Source organism: Myripristis murdjan, chromosome 20 (assembly GCF_902150065.1).
Source record: "Myripristis murdjan chromosome 20, fMyrMur1.1, whole genome shotgun sequence".
In the NCBI taxonomy this organism is placed as follows: Eukaryota; Metazoa; Chordata; class Actinopteri; order Holocentriformes; family Holocentridae; genus Myripristis; species Myripristis murdjan.
Window position 1 is genome coordinate 6,043,695 of NC_043999.1, and position 22,024 is coordinate 6,065,718.

General features: G+C 40.6%; 1 protein-coding gene across 1 annotated transcript in view; it reads left to right on the forward strand.

Annotated features, from left to right (window-relative positions):
• The first annotated feature begins 492 nt into the window (after positions 1-492).
• The window catches only part of phex (phosphate regulating endopeptidase homolog, X-linked), a 28,816-nt gene continuing 7,284 nt past the window's right edge, over positions 493-22,024 (forward strand). The window contains exons 1-18 of the mRNA XM_030079364.1: positions 493-616; positions 4,564-4,620; positions 4,803-4,964; positions 5,981-6,064; positions 7,547-7,773; positions 9,189-9,257; positions 10,248-10,364; positions 10,619-10,702; positions 11,412-11,554; positions 11,771-11,864; positions 13,669-13,797; positions 14,116-14,217; positions 16,938-17,015; positions 18,172-18,275; positions 18,412-18,470; positions 19,610-19,664; positions 21,546-21,613; positions 21,722-21,852. Coding sequence (XP_029935224.1) covers positions 493-616; positions 4,564-4,620; positions 4,803-4,964; positions 5,981-6,064; positions 7,547-7,773; positions 9,189-9,257; positions 10,248-10,364; positions 10,619-10,702; positions 11,412-11,554; positions 11,771-11,864; positions 13,669-13,797; positions 14,116-14,217; positions 16,938-17,015; positions 18,172-18,275; positions 18,412-18,470; positions 19,610-19,664; positions 21,546-21,613; positions 21,722-21,852 — 1,887 coding nt within the window. The remainder of the gene's footprint in view (positions 617-4,563; positions 4,621-4,802; positions 4,965-5,980; positions 6,065-7,546; positions 7,774-9,188; positions 9,258-10,247; positions 10,365-10,618; positions 10,703-11,411; positions 11,555-11,770; positions 11,865-13,668; positions 13,798-14,115; positions 14,218-16,937; positions 17,016-18,171; positions 18,276-18,411; positions 18,471-19,609; positions 19,665-21,545; positions 21,614-21,721; positions 21,853-22,024) is intronic.

The window sequence follows — 22,024 nt, forward strand, 5'->3', positions numbered from 1 at the left end:
GGGAGGGGAGGGGAGGGGAGGGACGGTTTTGAAAGTGGGAGAGCCGGGGTGAAGTTGGAGTAGCCACAGATAGACTGACAGCGGCTGAGAGAGTGAGAGAGAGAGAGAGAGAGAGAGAGAGAGATTGGGAAAGGAATCAGATCTGAAGGGAAGAGAGTGGAGGACAGAAGGTGTGCATGTGGGAAGGAAAAAGAAAGAAAGAAAGAAAGAAAGCAGTGGAAGAAAGTAAGAGTTTGGGTGACTTTCTGAGTTCTTTTTTTTTTTTTTTTTTTTTTTTAAGAAGGAGGGGGTGACAGTGTAGCTCCTGGCATTAGATTTGCATGTGCAGGTGATTTGGAAAACTTTAGATTTTTTTTTTTGAGTTTGGTCAAGTGCATAGATATTAATAACTGATATCGATTTTAGCAGCCGATTAGAGTGATTTGACTCTCTCTCTGTGTGTGTGTGTGTGTGTGTGTGTGTGTGTGTGGAGGTGTGTGTGTGTGAGAAGCCATGGAGTTAGAGCGTTTAGGCGGCGGCGGGGTTAAATCGGAGCGGGGCAGCACTCGTCTCTACAGGATAGCCCTAGCCATGTGTGTGTGTCTCTGCGCTGCCCTGCTGCTCGCACTCATACTGGGTAAGTACGCACACACACACTCACACACATACACACACACATTCTCTCCTTCTCTCTCTCACCCACACAGAGATTTCCAAATCTTCCCGGTCATCCTGCAGTATAATTTTCGAGGAGGTTCGGTGGCCGTGTGTGGCACAGTAGGCAGATTATAGTCCGTGTGTGTGCTGCAAATAGAAGCAAATAGAAGCACGTCTGCAACCTGTGTGTCACACTATTTTTGGCCCGTATAGGGTTTCATACACACATGCATCAAAATCTTCCCCTCTCTCTCTCTCTCTGTGTGTGTGTGTCTCGTGATGAACTCTGAACCTCAGTGGCACGTTGGGAAAGCCAGGAAAGGAATTTTTGGGTTGCCAGTTTTGGGAGGAGCAGTTAATTCTTAATTAATTAGCGTTCAGTTGTGTGACAGTGTTTTACGTCCTGCAGCTGGGAGGACGTGCCCGTTCAGCGATTCCTTGAGGAGCAATGAGTGGCTGGGAGGGGTGGGCTGGGTGTGTGTGTGTGTGTGTGTGTGTGTGTGTGTGTGTGTGTGTATGTGTGTGTGGTGGGGTAAGTATTGTTTTTCTGTTATTGAGGGAAACCAACATTTTTGTGGCGGCTTTGTAGTGTAATTATGTAGCTGCTCCATATATGCCCATATGCACACACACACACACACACATACACACACACACTAATGTAAATCTTTCATCAACCCTGGTCCCCAGCCATGCAGATGACCACACACTGGAATGTCAAGTGGTTTTTTTGATTTTAGTTAGTTACTGGTTTTGGGTGTGCTTATTTTGCATGTGTGTGCGTGTGTGTGTGCACTGTCCAGTTTGTGTGTGTGTGTGTGTGTGTATGTGCATGTTTGTGTTTGTGGCCTGCTTGGTATCTCAGTAACAAACACGTAGTCAGCATTAGCAGTGACACTGGAGCCTCAGACATCTGTGTGTGTGTGTATATGTGTATGTGTGTGTGTGTGTGTGTGAGAGAGAGTCCATGTTTACCCGAGTGTGTAAGTGTCCGTGTGTGAGAGAAACGCAATAGTCTGGGTCAGGGGGTTGTTGGGGTTGCTTTAGGCCAAGTGAGCAGTGTGTGTGTGTGTGTTTATATGTGTGTGTGTGTGTTTATGTGTGTGTTCCTACCAAAAGGGGACGAAACATTAACGACTCTCCCAAGCTTCCCTGACTAGACAACAAGGCCGGTCAGCCTCAGAAGTCAGACAGCATGGCGCAGCTCCGTGACGCTCCACTCATCCGTTCACGATGGGGATTTGGTTTCTAAATGTGTCGGCTCTTCGCAGGCCGCAGCATCTCTGCCTGTGAAACCTCTGTTTGCTCTGACAGCCGCCGGCAGCTGGCCGACGTTCGGGAAGGGAAGGGAAGCTCGTAACTGGACTTTCCCTACTCCTCTCGGTCGGGAAAGTGAGCCGGTAACCGTTTACACACCGCGAGCAAAGCTGGCTCACGACGCGCTTTGTTCAGACCGGGTGAACGTGAGAGGCTCCGATTGCAGCGCTCGGAGGTTCATCGGGTCATCACGGCTTACGCTGCATTCATTCATCCATTTCACCTCAAAAATGTTACAAAAAATAAACTCTAACCTGTGAAAAAATACATTTTCACTGTGGTGCAGAGCATTAGGACATCCTGCTGAAGTGTAACTCATACAGGGTGACCCCCAAAAAAACAGGAACTTTTTAACAATCCAATAAAACCAAGAGTGATGGAAGAAAAATATTTTATTCATAGTAATTGAAACCTGAAAACATGCCATTTTAAGAAACAATGATGGAATTTTCATTTTTTAAAAATTGTGCTGCCAGTTGCTCATGTCTGCCAATACGCACTTCAAAGATTCCCGTTTTTTTTTGGGTCACCCGGTATTACTCATATTTTACTTAAGTACAAGTAAAAGCCCCGACATGAAAATCGAATTCAGTTGAAGTGTAAAGTAGCTTATTTAAAATGAACTCTGAGTGAAGGTGACTATTTACAAAAGTGAACGCTGATACGTGTGATTTTTTCCCCCTGCAGTTCTTTTTTTTTATTTTTTTATTTTGACAGTTAACATAGCTGACATTGACATAACTAGACATACATGACATAATGTTGACAGATACACAGTGTAAAAAATAAATAAATAAATAAATAAATAAATGAAAAAAAAAAAAGAAAAGTTCTTAAAGGATGTACCATACCGAAGTAAAAATGTGCTTAAGTACTAAAGTGTACAAGTACCCAAAATGATGAATTATGATTACAATAATGTGAGTAAATGTAATGAGTTATACCCAACCTTGCACTTTTTGCACCTGGAGATAAATGTTGCCGTCCATTTGTCGGAAAAAAAAAAAAAAATCGTTGGAAATTCATAGATCTGAGTTGAAATAGATGCATTGCAATGACTTGACTTGAACTTGAGTTTAACTTAAAAAAAAATAAAATAAAATAAAATAAAATAAAACATCAGGGCTTATGAGTAATGAAATCAGTCGAGACGCTTTCACGACTTACGATTTGCAGTGTTTTATTTCAGTATGTGTGAGCAAATCTTTGCATTGTTGAATACTGAGAGCCGTCTGTCCTGTTTCATTTGCTCCCTCGCTCACGTCACTGCTGATGTCGGCAGCGGGCCAGATGGGTGGATTAGATTAGCCGTGGCCCTGTTATGATGAAGATAGTGTATTCTGTTTTAAATCAGCACATTATTCAGCAATAGACCGCTCACTCTTTAAGTGTTCATAGCTGAGAAATTAAATGTGACTGGAGCCGTGACTGGTGACTTACAGTTGAGCAAGGTTGACTGGCATCTATGCAGAGGTCTTGTGTAGCTACAGAGTTTCAAACAGGCAAATTATGTGCTTCCATTGTTTTGGCGTTGCCTTTCATAACAGGGTTTTGATTAACGGGCATTAATGAGGCTGTCGTAATTAAACAGAAACAAAGAGAGGTTAGTGTTGACCCCGACTTTGGCTGCAGCCGTTCTCCAACCGTCGTTTCGGAGACGTTGATTCCTGCAGCCTTTCAGTTGAAAGCTTTAGAAAACTGGGAAGTTTTGAATGACTGCAACAAAATCATGCGAGTGAGGAAACAAAGAGGTGCAGAAATTTTGTTGGCTTTTGGCCGCTGATTGCTGCGGCCGGCTTTTCTCTCATGACAAGCTTGCTGATTGTCCGCTCACCAGCTGAGTTTCCCCGGTCGCACAACTCTGTAGGAAATGAATCAACGTCCAGCAAACTTTTTGACTGTGTTGCTCACATTGTGAATGTCACAGTGTCACTCCCCTTGCTCATCGACATCTCTCGAGCTGCCATTGACCAAAGCTGTCAACCCTCCATCCCTTGTTTCTGCTCCATGCTCAGCAGAGGACTGCATGGTTTTATGTGTGTGACCACCAAAGTGACTTTGCAGCCAAACTGTGATGTTGCATTTTAATCAGTGGTGGAGAAAGCACTCAAATCCCTCACCTAAGTGGAGGTAGCAATACCATAATGGAAAACCACTTCATTAAAATTAAATGCCCTGCATTCAAAATGTTACTTAAGTAAACGTATAGAAGCATCAGCAGTAATACATAGCTAAGTATAAAAAGTCAAAGTAGCCCTTGTGAAGAGTGGTTGAATTATTGATGCATTAACTTGTAATAAGTATTTTAATGCTGTAGTTCACACTGCTCCATATCCTCTTGGCTTGTTTACACTCACACAATGCATCACATTTGATGTTTTACATGAAAAATTCCACAAAGTAACTAGTGACTATGGCCATCCTATGAATGTAGTGCAGTAAAGAGAACCATGTTTCCCTCAGAAATATAGTGCAGTAAAGTCTCACCAAATTGAAATGTACAAGTTAGGTACAGCATGCCACAAAATTGTACTGTGCTTAAATAAATGCACTTTCTACCTCTGATTTAAATTGCCAAGCTTCATCATCATCTCTGTCCCTCATCCTCAGTCTCTCAAAGAAGCAATCAGGAGGAGTTCTGCTTGACCCCAGAATGCATTGAGGCAGGTAAGGGCACAGCTTTTCCATTCAGCCTCATATGTAAGGGTCCACTATTCCTTGTATGGGAACTGCCGAGCGTGAGGTATTTCTTTTGTGACTATAAATACCTGGTGCTCACCAGTGGTTATTTGGACTCACTGGCTTGTGTGTTTTTTGCTCTGTGTCTATGTGTGGCCCCTCCTCCACAGCGGGGTCCATTCTGAGTAAAATTGATCAGTCCATCCACCCCTGTGAGGATTTCTATGGCTTCTCCTGTGGAGGTTGGCTCAAGGAGAACCCCATCCCTGAGGATTCGTCCTCATACGGCATCTACCCCTGGCTACGGCAACATGTCGACATCCGACTCAAAGGTGTGTGAGTGTGTTTGTGTGCATCCACAAAAGGGGCGCCTTCAACAGGCTTCCACAAGACAGGAGGAAGCACACATCAAATGAAACAACAAAGCTACTGGATGTCTCTGTTGTGCAGAGGAGGTTTAAATTATTATGCCTTTACTGATCTGACATCACTGTTGTATTGTTATGACATGTTATTTAACAACTGGATTCTGTTTTATTTGCACAACTTTGTTAGGCAGTGAAATGTTTGCAGAATTGCAGTGGGACTAAAATTATTATAGTAATAATCATTATAAAAAATAGTGTCATAATATAATGATAACTTGAAGTGATGGCTGAAGTCATGTCCATTTGTTTTCACTGATCCACAAAGCCGAATGGTAACAGCACTGTCCCAACAAAGCCATCATAATAAACAAATAGATGGCATAGTGTGCCTTCAGCGGCCCATTTACTTTCATTTACTACATTGCATGCATACCTTAAGTTACTGCCTACCATTTTTCAAAGCCTTTCAAAGTCCTCTGGGTTTGATTTTCTGACCAGAATTGCATGGGAATACAATGCCGTTTGGCTGACTTTGAAGTTCGGTCAGAATTTTCCATTAGCATTTGAACACATCAGAAGAAATGCAGAGTTTTTCAAATCAGTGTAGGCATGGAACAAAACTACCACACAATGATAAAGCAATTTTTGGTAAAAATAAATAAATAAATAAATAAACTCCAGCTGGATGATCACTGTGATGGATAATTTTTCTCAAGCAAGTGGAATTTGAATTTGAAGTCTTTGCAAGTTTAATTTTTGAATGAAAAGGAAAGGCTTCCTGGAAGTTTGGAAAACCTATTGAAAGATATCAAAGATATCAAAAACTATGGTTGTGCGTTGAGAAAAGGTCTATAGTAATGTAAAGCATGTTAGAAAATGAGCTAAAATGTGAAGAAACATGGGTGCATTGTGATTCAAGGACATTGGCAGAACTGGTTACCGCACAGATTCTGTTTTTTTTTTTTTTTTTTTTCTCTCAGAGTTACTGGAAGCCCCTTCAGATCCCGACGAGCTGGAGGCAGTGACCAAGGCTAAGATCCTGTACCGCTCCTGCATGAACGAGAGTGAGTCAGGCAAACACACACACACACACACACACACACACACACACACACACACACAAATACAGATAAGACACAGTTTGAGATAAGATGAGCCTTTACTGATTCTTGTATGGAATTTAGGTCATTGCAGCAGCAAAAGTGAAAAGATACAGCTGTGTGTGTGTGTTTTTTTTTTTTTTTTTTACAAAACTAAGAAATAAAATCTTACAAAAAGAACAATAAGATAAGATATACAAAACGGTGATGCGTATTTGCGGTGTTCAATTTAAGCACATATTAAATGTGCTAAAACTTACAGTACCAGAACATCTGCAGGAGGCTGATGTTATTGTTGAGCAATATCAGTGGCTTTATGATTCCAGCTGCTAGATTTCTGGCTTTCGAAATTAATTTTTTGGCCTGTACTCCATCTAGGAGCATGAAACATGTGATGCATAATAAAGTATTTATTTATAATAAATGTAAGTTATGTATCAACACTACAGACTTCACATAAACTTCTAAATGACGTCAATACATGTTCCACACAGTATCGACATAAACGTAAAGGTTCTTTGTGGAGCATTTGCAAACATAAAGATGTCATTGTCAAATTAATTGTAATAGCCTACTTTGCTATGATTACTGAGACATTTGGCAGCACACATCACGCTGATGCAGTGCATTTTGAGGTCTAAAGCAGGATGTTTAGTTTTAAGCAAGACAGTTGCTGGTAGAAGGGCTGGGCAGTATATCAATATTATATCAGTTTTCTGATATAAGACTGGATATCATGTGGGATTTTTGATATCGTAATATACAGTGTGAGTGTCTTTTCCTGGTTTTAAAGGCTGCGTTACAGTAAAATGAGACACATTAGACCTTTGTGGCTGTTCTATTATTTGCTTCTGTCTGCTTGGTCATATCCACGTCACTAAGGGCTGTTTATGAAAAATCTCATTGCACAAAAATATTTTGTGAAAGAAGCACCAATGGCCATCCCAACAGTATCATCACAATATCGATACGAGGTATTCAGAAAAAATAATAAATGTGATATTTGATTTTGCCCATATCATGCAGCCCTAGCTGGTAGTGTATTACTCTTTACAAATTTTTTTTTTTTTTACTTTGTATTTAGCAGTATGTCTGCAGTGGTGTTTACAGATTATTTGCCAAATATGCAAAAAGAGCACACAGCCAGGTTTTCCATTTTGACATAACAAAATATCATCAGAGTAACATAAAACATGCTTCCAATGGAAAAGATACATTTATTTTTTGACCTCTTGGCTATTTTTGGCAGTTCAGATGCTGCATGAACAAACTGCTGCCACATGCTGTTCAGAGTGTAATTATGTTAAAGTTCGCTTGCAGCTATTGGCAGTGTGAAACGAACCTTGATTGAAGTCATGTATCAATTGAAATGGACACGTCAAGGTCATGTATGTGGTGACCTTGACCTTTATTGGTGTGTGTGTGTCTGTGTGTGTGTGTGTGTAGCTTTGCTGGAGCAGGTGGACGTCAAACCTATGCTGAGAACGCTCAAGCAGCTGGAGTTTCGGTGGCCCGTCCTGGGGGAGGGGCTTGGCGGGGCGTGGCAGTGGTCGCCGGCGCAGTGGAACCTGCTGAAGACGCTGGCCGAGATGAGGAACCAGCACAGCAAGAGCGTCCTGATCCGCCTGTACGTCTCCCCCGACGACAAAAACTCCTCCCACTACATCATCAAGGTCAGAGCTCCTCACCTCACTCGGGTTTTGAAACCTAGAAAGTGATAGAACATGCATGACGAAGACAACAAGACGCCATAAAGACAGCATCAGCAACAAACGAGAATCCTCCAGACAGAACATCAGCCATTACAGAGCAACAGGAAATAGCCTACAGCAAAACATCAGTACAGTAATACACCAATTTGGTGTGTGTGTGTATGCATGTGTTTGAGTTTTTCAAATTTAAATTTTACATTTTAGACATTTCTCTATAGGGATTCAGAGTGGGGATTTGATATACACTTAGTGTCCACTTTATTAGGCCCATCTGTACAATTTAATGCAGCTCAATGCAACATAAATTCTACCTTTTAACAGTTTATAATGCTCAGTTTATGTTCACATTGCGGAGAATGCGTCAGTTTAATTCTGTGTTTATTATTGAGGTTGCAGTTTGCAGAGGTCTTGTACTGGACTACATTGTATTGAGAGGTGTTTCTAATTTTTTGTCCTCCGCATTTATATATAATGAGGGGGACAGAATAGTGGAAACAGCTGTCAATAAAATGCAGTCCAGTCCAGCAGCAGCACTAACTATGAGCTCAATGCCAAACATAAAAGTGAATGAACACCTCTGTTACTGTGACACAAAGAAAACCTGAGCATTATAGGCAGCAGAAAAGGAAACTTTATGGCACAACAGTTGGACTGGATTGTATTAGATTGTACAGGTGGTCCTAATAAAGAGGCCACTGAGTGTATATATATATATGCATATATAAAATAAAAAAAATATATATATATAACAACAGGATATAAACACAAAAACAAACAAAATGAGTTGTTACCACAAAAGCAGCTACCGCAACAATGAAAAACACAACAACAAAAACATCAATATATGCAGCTAACAATTTCAGCATGGATGGATGGAAACTGTAGGAAAGACTGTGGGTTGTGCCATACACACAGCTTTATTTACTTAGAAATTAAGTTCCCCTTCCTTAGATAACACTTACACTCTTGATTTCCTACTTAAGTATGGATTAAAATAAAATAATGGACAATAAATAAACACATAATATTCTAATAATATCAATAATAATACAGGAATATCATTATGAACTGTGAAGCACAAAACCCTTAATATGTCCTTTAGGGCCGTGTCCGTGTTAATTTTGACTTAAAGTTGAGTAGAAAATAATGCAACTCAAATTTCCTTAATCCATGGAGAAATCCCCTTAATGTTAATATTTTCAAAAATAAATCCATGGGTCGATTTTGATAATTAAGTAGAAAATTCTGTCAGGCGCTTTACATTTTCTGAACTCCCTAATTCCTTCAGTGTCAGATGAAATTAGAGGATCTTGTTTCCTATAGTGAATAATGGAGGCGGCAGATGCTAACCTGCACTCTCCCTCTCCGCTGTGCAGCTGGACCAGGCCTCGCTGTCTCTCTCCTCCAGGGAAGACTACATCACCAACACTTCCGCCGCCCAGGCCGTGAGTCTCTCCTTCGTCTTTCACCCCTCTGACTTGTCTCCTGCAGCGTCGCCGCGAAGCAATCTCCGTCCCGCTCGAGTGACAAATTTGCCTTTCCTCTCCCCCTCTTCCATCTCTGATCCTTCCTCGCACTCTTGGTGCCATTTTTACTTTGATTAATTGGTAAAAGCATGTCTCCTTCAAAAAAAAAAAAAAAAAAAAAATCCACCCTAAAACACTTCAGCACTGTAGAAAGAGCTGCTATTGGATATGTATAATCGCATTTCTGAGCCTGTTTGGTCATTTCGTTTGCCAAAAACTGACCAAATGTTGAATTTTTTTAAGTGCTCCTACAATGGAGTTTGATAATAGAACATTTTTTTAGCCATCTCGGGTAAATGTTGCACCAACACTGACCTTTCCACACTTACATTCAGCAATCAAACTGGGTGAAATCCACTGGAGAAGAGGCAGTGATAGCTTTTTTTCCCCTATTTTTTAATTCAATAATTATCTAGTGACTACCTGTTTTCTCTCATGCTCGTACTACACGGTAACATTTTTTTTTTTTTTTTTGCAATTACTCTTTACATCTATACTTATACCCCGTAGCTTAATTTAACACGTTCAAATATGATTTTTGGGCATTCTGGGAAATGTGAGAGAATTACTCACTGGAGTAGAAATAGATGAGGGAAAGGTTGAGGGAAAGAGGTTACGCCAAAAAGTAAATCGTAACACCTCCTCACAAAGTCACTGATGAAATGCATTAAACATCACAGGAGGCTGCGTGAGGGTATCTGAGAGTGGATTTTTTTTTTTTTTTTTTTTTTTTTTCAAGTCTTAGATGATTTTTGATGGTTTCTGAGGATTTTTTTTAAGGTTGACAATGGCTCAAAGTAACAAAAGAAAGAAGTGACATTTCATTGTCTCTTTGCGGTTTGCTCCATCTCCTTATCTCTCTCCGGTTCTCCTCCCCCCACCCCCCCACCCCCCCCTCTCTCTGTGTAGTACCGCGCTGCCTTGCTGAGTTTGATGGTGGATGTGGCCGTCATGCTGGGAGCTCCAGAGAAGGCAGCGCTGACCCAGATGGAAGAGGCTCTGGCCTTTGAGATCAAACTGGCACATGTAAAGATTTCACGTCAGATACAATACCTCTTAATGTGCGGAAACAGCTTGATAGGCATCTAAAAAAAAAAAAAAGAACAAGACATTTGCGGCCATCATATGTGAAAGAGTAATCAATCCATCAACTCTGAAGGAAAACCGTTTCATCTGTAAACATTTCAGATCAGTTCACTGAAGATCGCCTCAGTGTGATGTTGCTATTTTGATTGCCGAGCATCTGCTTGATTACTCCTCCCGTGTTGCTCTTCCTGTAGATTGTGATCCCCTACGAAAACCGCACGAGTGAGAACATGTACAACAAATACACCCTGTCTCGCCTGCAGCGCTTCATACCACAGGTACTCAACATCCACGCAAACGTGGACACACACACACACACACATGCATGCACCCACAAAAATCAATATTATATCACTATCATGATAGATGCACATCAGTGGTTGCAGCACTGTAGCCTTGCAACTTAAATGTCAGAAAAAATCCCAATCAAATGGAGGGATATGCTCCAGAATGAAATTTGAGTGGCACAAACTGCCTGACAGCACAAATTACTCTTATTTTTTGCCTGTTTTTGTTCTTTTGTGTAGCGCCTCCGAATAAATCTGAATCTAAATTCATTTTTGAGGTAATATTTAGTACGATTAGACCAATATATCAGCCTGCCAGTATATCAAACCTATACTGCGCTTTCATTAAAAATAGGATATCAGTGTCATCCGCCTCCGATATGATGGATATGATGTTTGCTTGATCACATATTTGTTGTCTAACAGATCAATACTCTGCTGCTGGTCTGTGAGAAGCCCTTACCCTGAATACGTTGCTGTTCCAGTGCAACAAAATGGACACACTTATAATGAATGCCAGCACAATGTATTATTTTAAGTCCCAAAAAATGCATGCATAATATGATATGTATTTATGTAGTTGATATATGTAAAGGGTTGCCTTTGGTTGACAACGTAGCACTTTCACATCTTCATGTCTTATGTTATGTAAGGAAGAAACGGTTAACTTGATCGTGTCCGTCCCTCCGTGTGTGTGCAGTTCGACTGGCTGGGCTTTGTGAGAACGGTGGTGGAGTCCAAAGGCGACCCAGCTCTGTCCATCTCCTCCTCCGAGCCCGTCATCGTCCGAGCGCCGCAGTACTTCAAGGAACTGTTCAAACTCATTAACTCCACAGACCCCAGGTACACACACACACACACACACCACACACACAGACACACACATGACTAGACAGAGAGCACACACAGACACATGAGCACACACTGGAGCTTGAGGGCTGCTGTCTCTCATTATAAGTATATTATAGTGTATAATGAGATTACATGCTGGCATTTAATTAATGTCCCTCTCTCTCTTTCTATCTCTCTCTCTCTCTCTCTTTCTCTCTGTCTTTGCAGGACGGTAGCTAATTACGTACAGTGGAGGACAGTTTTCTCCAGGATCACCACCCTCAGTCGTCGTTTCCTCTACAGATACCTTGACTTTGCACGGGTCAGCACAGACACTCGCAGCAAATACAAATGTAGACACTGCAGAAGTCCCACTTTTTTATTGCTTGCTTGCTAAACTCCTTGGTAAAAAAAAAAAAAAGAAAAGAAAAAAGAAAAAAGAAATGCTGACATAGTTAGACCGTATACCATTCAGCGACCAATGAATCTTTGTAGTAATGCAGTTGCAGGGAAAAATATGAATGAGGACTTTTAAAGAGGTTAACGCTGTATTCATATTTGTGCACTGGAGACCACAGCAACTAAGTTCTGGTCTTCTAGTCTTAACCCTCACAAGTGCATGACTGACTTTAACTTAACCCTAAAAATCATGCTAAACTCGACTCTGTTTAAACAAACCCTAAATCGAACCCTAAACCATGTATATCTTTAATATATTAATCCAATCCTAAACTTAAATTCCTCATGAACCCCCATTGTATGTATTTCTTGGAAAAACAATCACCTCATGCTGCACAAGTAAGCTCAACTAAGCTTAATTAAACATTTTAATGGATAAAATGTTCACAAATGTTGGATGGACCCCACCGCTACACACATCCCACCAATCGTCCTTCTCTCCTTAATTGATATCCTATTGGTGTACACCTCAGCATCTTCTTTTTAACAAGATGCACATAAAAACAAGAAATTAAGATGACCATTTCATGGGCTCTTCATACACAAATAATACTAAAATTTTCACTTATTTATTTATTTTTAATGAACACTAGTCAATTGGTTCACACTTTATTTTGGACTGTCCGATGTTAATATTCAACTTTGTATTAATCTCAACCCAACCCTAAGTTAGGCAAAGTTCATTGGACAGGTTGATATTAGTCTCTATTGTAGATACTTCTTTATTTTATTTTATGTTTTTTTATTGATGCTGCTGTAACATGGGAATTTCCCAGTTTGGGATCAATAAAGTAAATCTATCTATCTATCTATCTATCTATCTAAAGTTAAGCATTTATGTCGCGTCATTCGTGAAACTCAGCGGATACAAAGTTGATACTAAATTACATGTTACACTGGACAGACCAAATCAAGTGTGACCCACAATTGCATGAACATATTAATTGAAAAATTAATTTAATGCACGAGTCTCTTTGTGAATGTACATACCATAAAAAAGATGGAATACAGGAATTAGTAAAATAGCAGCAGAGACAGATTATACCACATGACGTGCAAAATGCAGGGATGTGCAAATCGAGCATCAGCAGTGTCAGCAGTGGAGTGTCAGTGGAAGTGTGAGTGTGACTGTACGTCCTGGGACATTTTGTTAGTTCATCATGTAGGAGGATGATGGCTTTGGGGGGCGGGAAAGACGCCCTCTGGAAGTGACAGGTGCTGTGGATGTTGACCAGAGCGGGCAGCGGGGCTCTGATGATTCTCTGGGCGTGACGGACGACTCGCTGTGTCATCAGTCAAACAAAATTAGAAGACAATAACACTCCGAGCTTGTCAGTGGCAAAAACGAGCACTTTGAGTGGACGTTATTTGACGTGCGTGTGATTACACTGCAGCCTGGGTTGCAGCTGCCGGCAGAGGCGTTCTCACTTCGTACCGGACCAGTTTCAAAAAATGGAAAAAAAATATGGAACAGGTTGAAAAATAGTGGAATTTACCTTTAACACTCACTTCATACTGGACCAGTTTCAAAAAATGGAAAAAAATATGGCCCAGGTTGAAAAATAGTGGAATTTACCTTTAACACTCAGATACTGCAGGAGACAGCTAAGACACTCTCTCTCTCTCTCTCTCTCTCTCTCTCTCTCTCTCTCTCTTGCCCCCACCAGGTGACCACAGGGATGACCTCTCTGACCCCGCGCTGGGATAAGTGTGTTAACTACGTCGAGAACACGCTCGTTTACGCCACCGGGCGCCTCTTTGTCAACACACACTTCCAGGAGGACAAGAAAAATATGGTGTGTGTGTGTGTGTGGAAATGACATCACATACTTCAACTTCGGTCAAGTGTTTAATTGCATCATGCGCAATTGTTTTGTCTGGGCTAAGTCCGGGTAAAGTGTGTGTGTGTATCGTGTGTGTTCGGTGCGACGTCACCCACTTGAAGCTCTGCTGACTGTCTCCCTGCTTAATGCATGCGCGTTTGCATATGCATAGGGATGTGTTTATGTTTATGTGACTGCCGATAATGACACTGTTTAATGATTCATTCGCTTTTGTATCATGCACCAAATTATGTACGCATGTGGGAATGTGTGTGTGTGTGTGTTTTTCAGATGGAGGAGCTGATAGAGGGAGTTCGCTGGGCATTTATCGACATGCTGGAGAAAGAGAACGACTGGATGGATGAACCAACTAAGAGGAGAGCCACAGAGAAGGTAAGAAAATCCATCTTCCTCATTATCAGTCATGCATCTGTCACCTTTTCCCATTAAAAGTACCCATACTTCCTTTCTCCCCGCCCCGGTGAGGACGGCGGAGTCACTCCCTCGCTGCTGTCATAATCTGAAAACTCATTTCTTCAGGAAAACAGCGCCTCCTCCCCCCTGCCGTCCTCTCTCCACTAAATTACACTCCCTGCTCTCATATCTTTGTCTACAACTTGCACTGTAAATACTTCCGTCATCATTATGGGTAAAAAACAAGAGACCGGCTCGCCAGCTGTGAGCATCTGGCAAATGTAATGAAACCAAAACCTCAACAACAAGATGTACCCCATTCACAAATAAGTCCACCAAACAGTATACAAAGCCTAAACCATCAAGTGTTATAAAATGACATGACTCACCACAGTGAGGCTTCTACATGCGAGACAAAACTCTTCCAGAAGCAATATGAACTGTAGAGAGATGTGAAATGAGAAGAAGAAAAAAAAAAAAAAGTAATCTTCCACAGCAAATGCTCTGAAAAGTCGCCGCAGTAGGAGCAGCGAGTAAGGGTATTTTTACATGTGGTCCTTTTTAAAGAATCCAAACTCGGTCCTCTTAAACTGGACCAGAAAAGTGGGCCAGCTGAAGAGGGACTCGATGCTTTTTGCATTCACACTCTAACGTCACTTGAAAGAGGATTTGGTCCCCTTTCTAGTTCACTTCAGCTGCGAGGGGAATGTCAATTCCTTCTTCGTTCACACGGCAGTTCTTTCACTGACACCTTTAGGATTGTCACAAGCCGACTCTTGGCCACCTTGTCTGTGATGTCTGTCACTTTTTGATGAAGTATTGTTTTTTTTTTTTCATTTAAACTTTCCTTCATGTTGACAGAAAACTGGAGATAGAGACCTATTTTTGTCTGCGGGAGACATTTGATGAGTGAAATTTTCCACTTTCCTTTCATCAAGAAACGTGTCTCTCCCCGTCCATTAGCCTCGCTGCCAGCTGTGGTTTGTGTCCCCTGCTCTCCGGTTTAGTGATATCACATGATCTGTGTGTGACAAGCAGCGATGACCAACACAGGGACCGAGGAAAAAAAAAAAAAACAAAAAAAACGCAAAGGGACTCAGGTCTCCTTTGTGTTCATAAAGGACTTTTAAGCAAAGTGTGAATCATAAAGCAAGGCAAGGCAAGTTTATTTGTATAGCACAATTCAACACAAGGTAATTCAAAGTGCTTTACAGAGACATTAAAAGCAACAAGACACAATTTAACCCTCTGAACCCCAAGCAGTTTTTGGGTGTTTTCTGCTCCCCTCACATTTTGGCTCACTGTGGGCTTGTTTTTCACTGCAATTACAAGTGCTGCACCTCTATGGAAACAGCACAGCTGTGGCTATCACCTGAAGCCATTCAAAAATGTCTTTCACACAGTATGAAAGACTTATAGTGCCAAAAGTAATAAAAAATTTAAAGGCAAACTGTTGTTTCTTTTTGTTTTTTTTTTGATAATTTATTTTACAAAAATCGAGAAACATTGGAATAAATGTACAGAACATTTTTTCAGGTGCCCACAAGTGTCACTGATCCAGGAAAAAAAAAGTAGGGCTTCACATGATTTATTTCCTGAAATATTAACATTTTTCCAACCTGTATAAACTTAGGCGTTTTTACTGCCTTGCGCCCTTCCATGTTACTACTGCTGCCTACACACTGAAATTCAGTGAATTTTTGTCACGTGACTGTTGGGCTCACCTGAATCAATCAAGATGTCTCAGACTCGCTGAAGACCAGAGAATTTTCTGTTTTTTGAATGATCTGGATTGAGTAAACGACTATTTTTTGGAGAATTGTTGAATGAAGCATGTATAATAAAATGATTCGAATAAAAAAATCACTTTTTTAGGCTTAGCTTCGTCCTTTTTTCTACCACTAAACGGAAGTCGGACATGTTGCATTCAGGGACCGTCGGAATATTCAAATTCCGACAAAAAAATAGGTTTTTAAAGCTTCCAGCTATGATAAACGATTGAATTTTGGCGATTTTTTAAAAAATACATGTCTTTCTATCCCGCTGGTGGGTTTGGGGTGCAGGGGGTTAAAACAATAAAAGCATGCAGAAGCCGGAGTTTGTTTTATTTCAGAGGGACGTGTTCACATTCCAGTGTCCACAAAAAACTGCAACAGTGAACAGTTCAGGTTCACTCAAGAGACAAAGGTTACCATCAGGCTATCTGACTACCCTCTGCTTCTGGTTGCCGTGGTAACTCATACACAAATACTGCTGACAGATTACATTTTTCCCATTTCCCAGTGCTAATGTAATATGATAAGTCATTTTGCACTGTATGTTATAGATATGGTCAATGTGCCTGTCTGTTTGTGAACAGCAGCACGTTGTGTCCCACTTTCTGACGCAATAAAATGTGTCTTATCATCTTCCACCCGCCCGTCCCACTTGTTTCTCCTCATGTCTTTATCCTCATCGTGATATATCCCATGATTATACAGGCACAGGGTTAGCTGTTGTGAGTACATGGGGCCTTTAACTCTAAAACTTTTTCACGTTTGGCTCCTTGTAATAGAATTTAATCCTATTCTGCTATTGCGTTCTCTGTTGAACTGCTCTGGATGACAGCGTCCATTAAATGCCTATTATGTGATGTAAATGTCTGTCTTTGATCCCCCTCATCCTTCGCTCTCTCTCTCTCTCTCTCTCTCTCTCTCCAGGCTCACGTTGTCCTGGCTAAAGTGGGCTACCCCGAGTTCATTCTGAATGACACCTACCTTAATGAGGATTTATCACAGGTTTGTATAACACTCTTGTAAGCCAGTTGTGCCTCATAAGCGGGGAAAACACCCTTTAAATCTCAATCCATTTTGCAGTTGACTCTGTCCACATTTTCTGTCAAATATCAAGGCACGAGTGTGACCTCATGTGATTCAAAGGAGGCAATGACTGCAGGATTTTGTTGGAAATTAAGCAGCATTGGATCAGGGGGGGGAAAGAGATAAATAAATAAGTAAATAAATGAAGCATGCAGCGCAGTCTGGCATCGTTGCACCAATTGGCAGATGCAAATGATTTTGGAATGTCTCGGTTCATTTCTGGAAATCTGTGAACGGGAGGCGGGCCAGACCATGAGCTCGCAGATTCCTCTGGTTCTCAGGCTTCGTGCCGCGTGAAGCAGTAGAAAATGTTGGCAGCGCACAGCCAGTAGTCGCAAAATACAGACTGCACAAAAACCACTGCAACACTGACAAACAGGCCGTCGCTTGGATGCTGGATTACTCACTGAAAAGTTTAGTGCTTGATAATATGCTCCTCGATAACTTTCCTAAAATTAGAATATGAATACTGCACGTCTTCATCCAAGTGTTACTCACTCCAGCTAGAACCATATCTGGGTAACAGCAATCAGCTTCTTTTCCAAGTTTTGTCTCATTTAAGTCGCAGTCCATGATCACACTGCAAAAACTCAAAATCTTACCAAGATTATTTGTCTTATTTCAAGTCAAAAATGTCTTATTTCTAGTCAAAATATCTCATTACACTTAAAATAAGACATGATCACCTCAGAAGTAACTTGTTTTTAGACAATTTTCACTTGTTTCAAGAGAAAATTCACTTGTTTCAAGTGAAAATTTGCTTGTTTCATTGGCAAAATTTGCCAGTGGAAAAAGTGAAAATTCACTTGAAATAAGTGAAAATGAGCTAGAAACAAGAAACAAATTTTGCCAATGAAACAAGCAAATTTTCATTTGAAACAAAAGGCAATTGTCTAAAAACAAGTTATTTCTTAGGTGATCATGTGTTATTTTAAGTGTAATGAGATATTTTGACTAGTAATAAGACATTTTTGACTTGAAATAAGACAAATCTTGGTAAGATTTTGAGTTTTTGCAGTGCATGCAGACCATATCATTGTCTGTGCATGTGTGTGTGTGTGTGTGTGTGTTTTAGGTAATGTTCAATGAGAAGGACTACTACGGGAACGTGATGCAGACTCTACAGTTCATCGCCAAATCTGACGTGGCGTGGCTCAGGAAGATGGTGCCGCGTACAGAGTGAGTGGCGGGACCGCTCTCTGCTCATCTGCCCGTGCTGTTTCCCATGTTGCACTTCATCGTAGTCACGGCATATTCTCTGTGTGCATGTGTGTGTGTGTGTGTGTGTGTGGGTGTGTGTTTGTGTGTGTTCCAGGTGGTTCACAAACCCCACAACAGTCAACGCTTTCTACAGTTCCTCTACAAATCAAATCAGTAAGATATGATTAATCACCAAAACATGGCATCAGGTCAGGGACATTAAGATGCTGCTGACGTCAGGCCCTGTCCGGACAGGATGAGTATTACAGGACAGCATGGGAAATGGTACACATTGCACCTCGGTGATTCAATCAAGCATCTGCACAGGATAGACCTATTACATTATTATTTCCAATCCGACTGATTCGACATGGCTCATTAGGCTGTTCCATATTTCCGTGCCCCTTTTCGAACTTCTCTTGATGCTATTTTTCTGAATAATTCGCCTATAAATTCCCACAGTATAAATTGTCAGGGCTAAGACACCATATACGGCTTTAGTGGAGTTAGTTTTGTTGTATTTCCAAAAAAAAAAAAAAAAAAAAAAAAAAAAAACAGCTAAGGCACATTTTGCATAATGAGAGAAGAAAAAGAAAGACCTCAAAAAAATCAAGAGCTGGATTTTTATTTATTTTTTTTTAATCACTTTATTGGGTTGTTCAAGCACGCTCTACCCATAATTACAATATCTCTGACATCATCTGCTTGCTAATGTTGTCGCTCTGTCGGTGATGATATGCAGAACATGAACGGGAGGATAAATAGAGGACTGTATGTCCCCACATCGCTATCATTTGGCCTCGGACCAAAAATGTTGCACGGCTGCAGCAAATCTTCTGGCCTCAAGTGGAAGAAAAACCGAGGCCGAGTTTAGTTACTCACTGCTTCCGCTTACAAATTTGTAATGCAGGATGTAACATTAAAAACACCTTAATCACCGTTGTTTTCCCTGAAGTTCACACTTTGAAAGTTGCATTGGAAGGTATTAAGCATGAGTAATGTACAAACTGTTGCTAATTTACATTAAAAGCAGACTGACTCATAAAACTGATAGAGAAGGCGGGAGGTTTCTGAAGAATTGCTTATTTGTTATCTGTGATTTAAATATTCCGGCCCAGGTACAGCCATTCTGCAGCTGTCACACGTAACTTTGCTCTGCACAAAACTAAAGTCCAAAAACGTAATTTAAAATAATGTAACCTGCCCTTCTCCGGTAAAATGAATCCTGTCCTGAGAGGGCTACAGACACACACACGAAAAAAAACAACAAAAAAAAAAACAATGTTGTGACTGTTTTTGATCTCCTCATTCAGGATTCCCTGCAGGAGAGCTTCAAAAGCCCTTCTTCTGGGGAACAGAGTATCCAAGGTGAGATTAAAGAAATATAATGAGCCGCGCCAACAGACCGAAAAAAATCCACCTCATGCTTTAGTCAAGAGCAAAGTGGAGCTCTGAAGTAATTAAAGGATTTTCCTGACATGACCCAACTAAAAGTAAACCGCAGAGAAGAGCTGCATGAGAATAGACAGCAGGCTCACACTCCGTGGTTCACGAAAGTCACACGAGGTTATGACCGGTGACAATACCTACATTCAGTACTTTTTACCAGAGATGGACAGAGTACTCGACCCCACTACTTGAGTAAGAGTAAAAATACTACTGGTCAAAATTTACTCCGTTACAAGTAAAAGTAGCTCAGTCGGTACTCGAGTAAGAGTAAGAAAGTACTTGCTTTTAAAGGTACTTAAGTATCCAAGAGTACATGCTTTTAAATTTACTTAAAGTAAAAGTAAAAGTAAAAGTAAGAGTAAATTTCTTATTTTTCACATCAACGAATTACTGTAATTTTTTCAATTTATAGGATCTTGTAACTCTTGTTTCAGAGAATTAACTCTTTGAAACCACCTGCACTGATGTGCTTGCGTGTAGAACCACAATGTTATACAAAGCCCGCAGAAACACCTACAAAAACAAATAAAATGAATGAGATCATAAGAGGACAGTAAATGTCATTTTCACGTTTTATTAAACACCCCCTCACACACATCAGGCAAGGCATTTTCTACCCCCCCCTCACTGAGGGGAGCAGTGAAGAAATTCCTTTACAGCAGTGGTTTAACCTTTTTGTATCAAGGTCCATTATTTATTCGGCATTTATTGTATAGATGAGGTAACATAGGAGATTACAGGCAAACGTTGATAAAAATAACAATTATTTAATTAAGTAATGCAGATGTTTAACAATCATTTAACTCTTAAGTGAAAAATTTAACCTAATGGACCCGTACCGCTCCAACTAACTCTCCATCATTTAGCTTGGGACCAACTGGAACCCCCTCAAAGACCAATGGTGGTCCCTGGACCACTGGTTGAGAAATCACTGCTTTACTTTCTTCTCCTGCTGCCGCCATTGTCGCAGTCTTGTTTTGAGTTGTTGTGAGTCAAAAGAGCGTGGTTACTTCCTCATTTTTTTTTTTAACTTTATTATAATAGATAGCTAAAAATCAAATAATATAACGCACTTAATTTTGCTTTCATGCCTGCAGTCATTTTGTTTGAATCGCTTAGGCTCGTTTGAGAGTTTTAATCTATATGATTACTGCAAACTTTCACTTTAATACAAGGGCGCTTCAAGCCACAACACCAGTATGACAAATTCACACGGGTGACCTCATTATTATGAAAAATATAATGTTAAACACATTATGAGGTCTGCAGTCATCTTGAGAAAGCTTAACTGCGGGAAGTGATTACTTTATAATACATAATCAATAAGACAGACACCATGTAGTGTGACACAATATTACAGTCTAACATGAATGATTCAAAAGTGAGCATTTTAGCAAAAGCCTGCAATTGCAACTTATAAAACAGATTTTTTTTTTCCTTGTAATCCTCAGTAGTCATTTTGCCCGAGGCACCTGAGGAACTGAGCGGTTCAAAATGCTGAGACATGAAATTCAGGGGAAAGGTCTATTTCAGAAATAGGGGATTTTGGAAAGTTTTATTTTGTCAAGCAAAGACTTTGGTTTTTCACCATTCTTTAAAAAGTGCCTTTAAAAATAAATATATATGTAGGTCTTTTGTCAAATGGAAATTCATGGAGGAAACAAAACTATAGTAAATATAGTAAACTACCTATAGCTCAAACTAAACCTTAATAATATAGAAGTTGTTTTTGATTTTGAAAATGGCTTATATCATACAAAGAGGCTGTGGTAACCTCATCACCTTGATATTTGTCTCCAGGTCCCTGAGTTATGGAGCCATCGGGGTGATAGTCGGACACGAGCTGACGCACGGTTTTGACAACAACGGTAAATGTCGACCGCCAACGACGAACTTTGAATTGATGTAGGGAGAATGTACAAATTTTTCAACACGTCCTCAGCTGGATTGTGTGGTTTTCGTGTTGCTGTGCGCAGGACGCAAGTACGACAAGAACGGTAACCTGGACCAGTGGTGGAGCAACTCGTCCATCACAGCCTTCAATGAGAAGACCAAGTGTATGATCGAGCAGTACAACGGTTACCACTGGGACGAGGCCGGGCTGAATGTAAGAACCACGCAGTTTGAATGCACATAACTAAACTTACAAGGACAGCAGCTAAAGGCTGTGTCCACTAGGGCTGTAGTCTGTTAGTCGACTGGTCCATCTATTGGTCGAGACGTTCTTGGTCAACCAAAATCTGATTGGTCGATTATTTGCTGTGTTAATTTTATCAGGA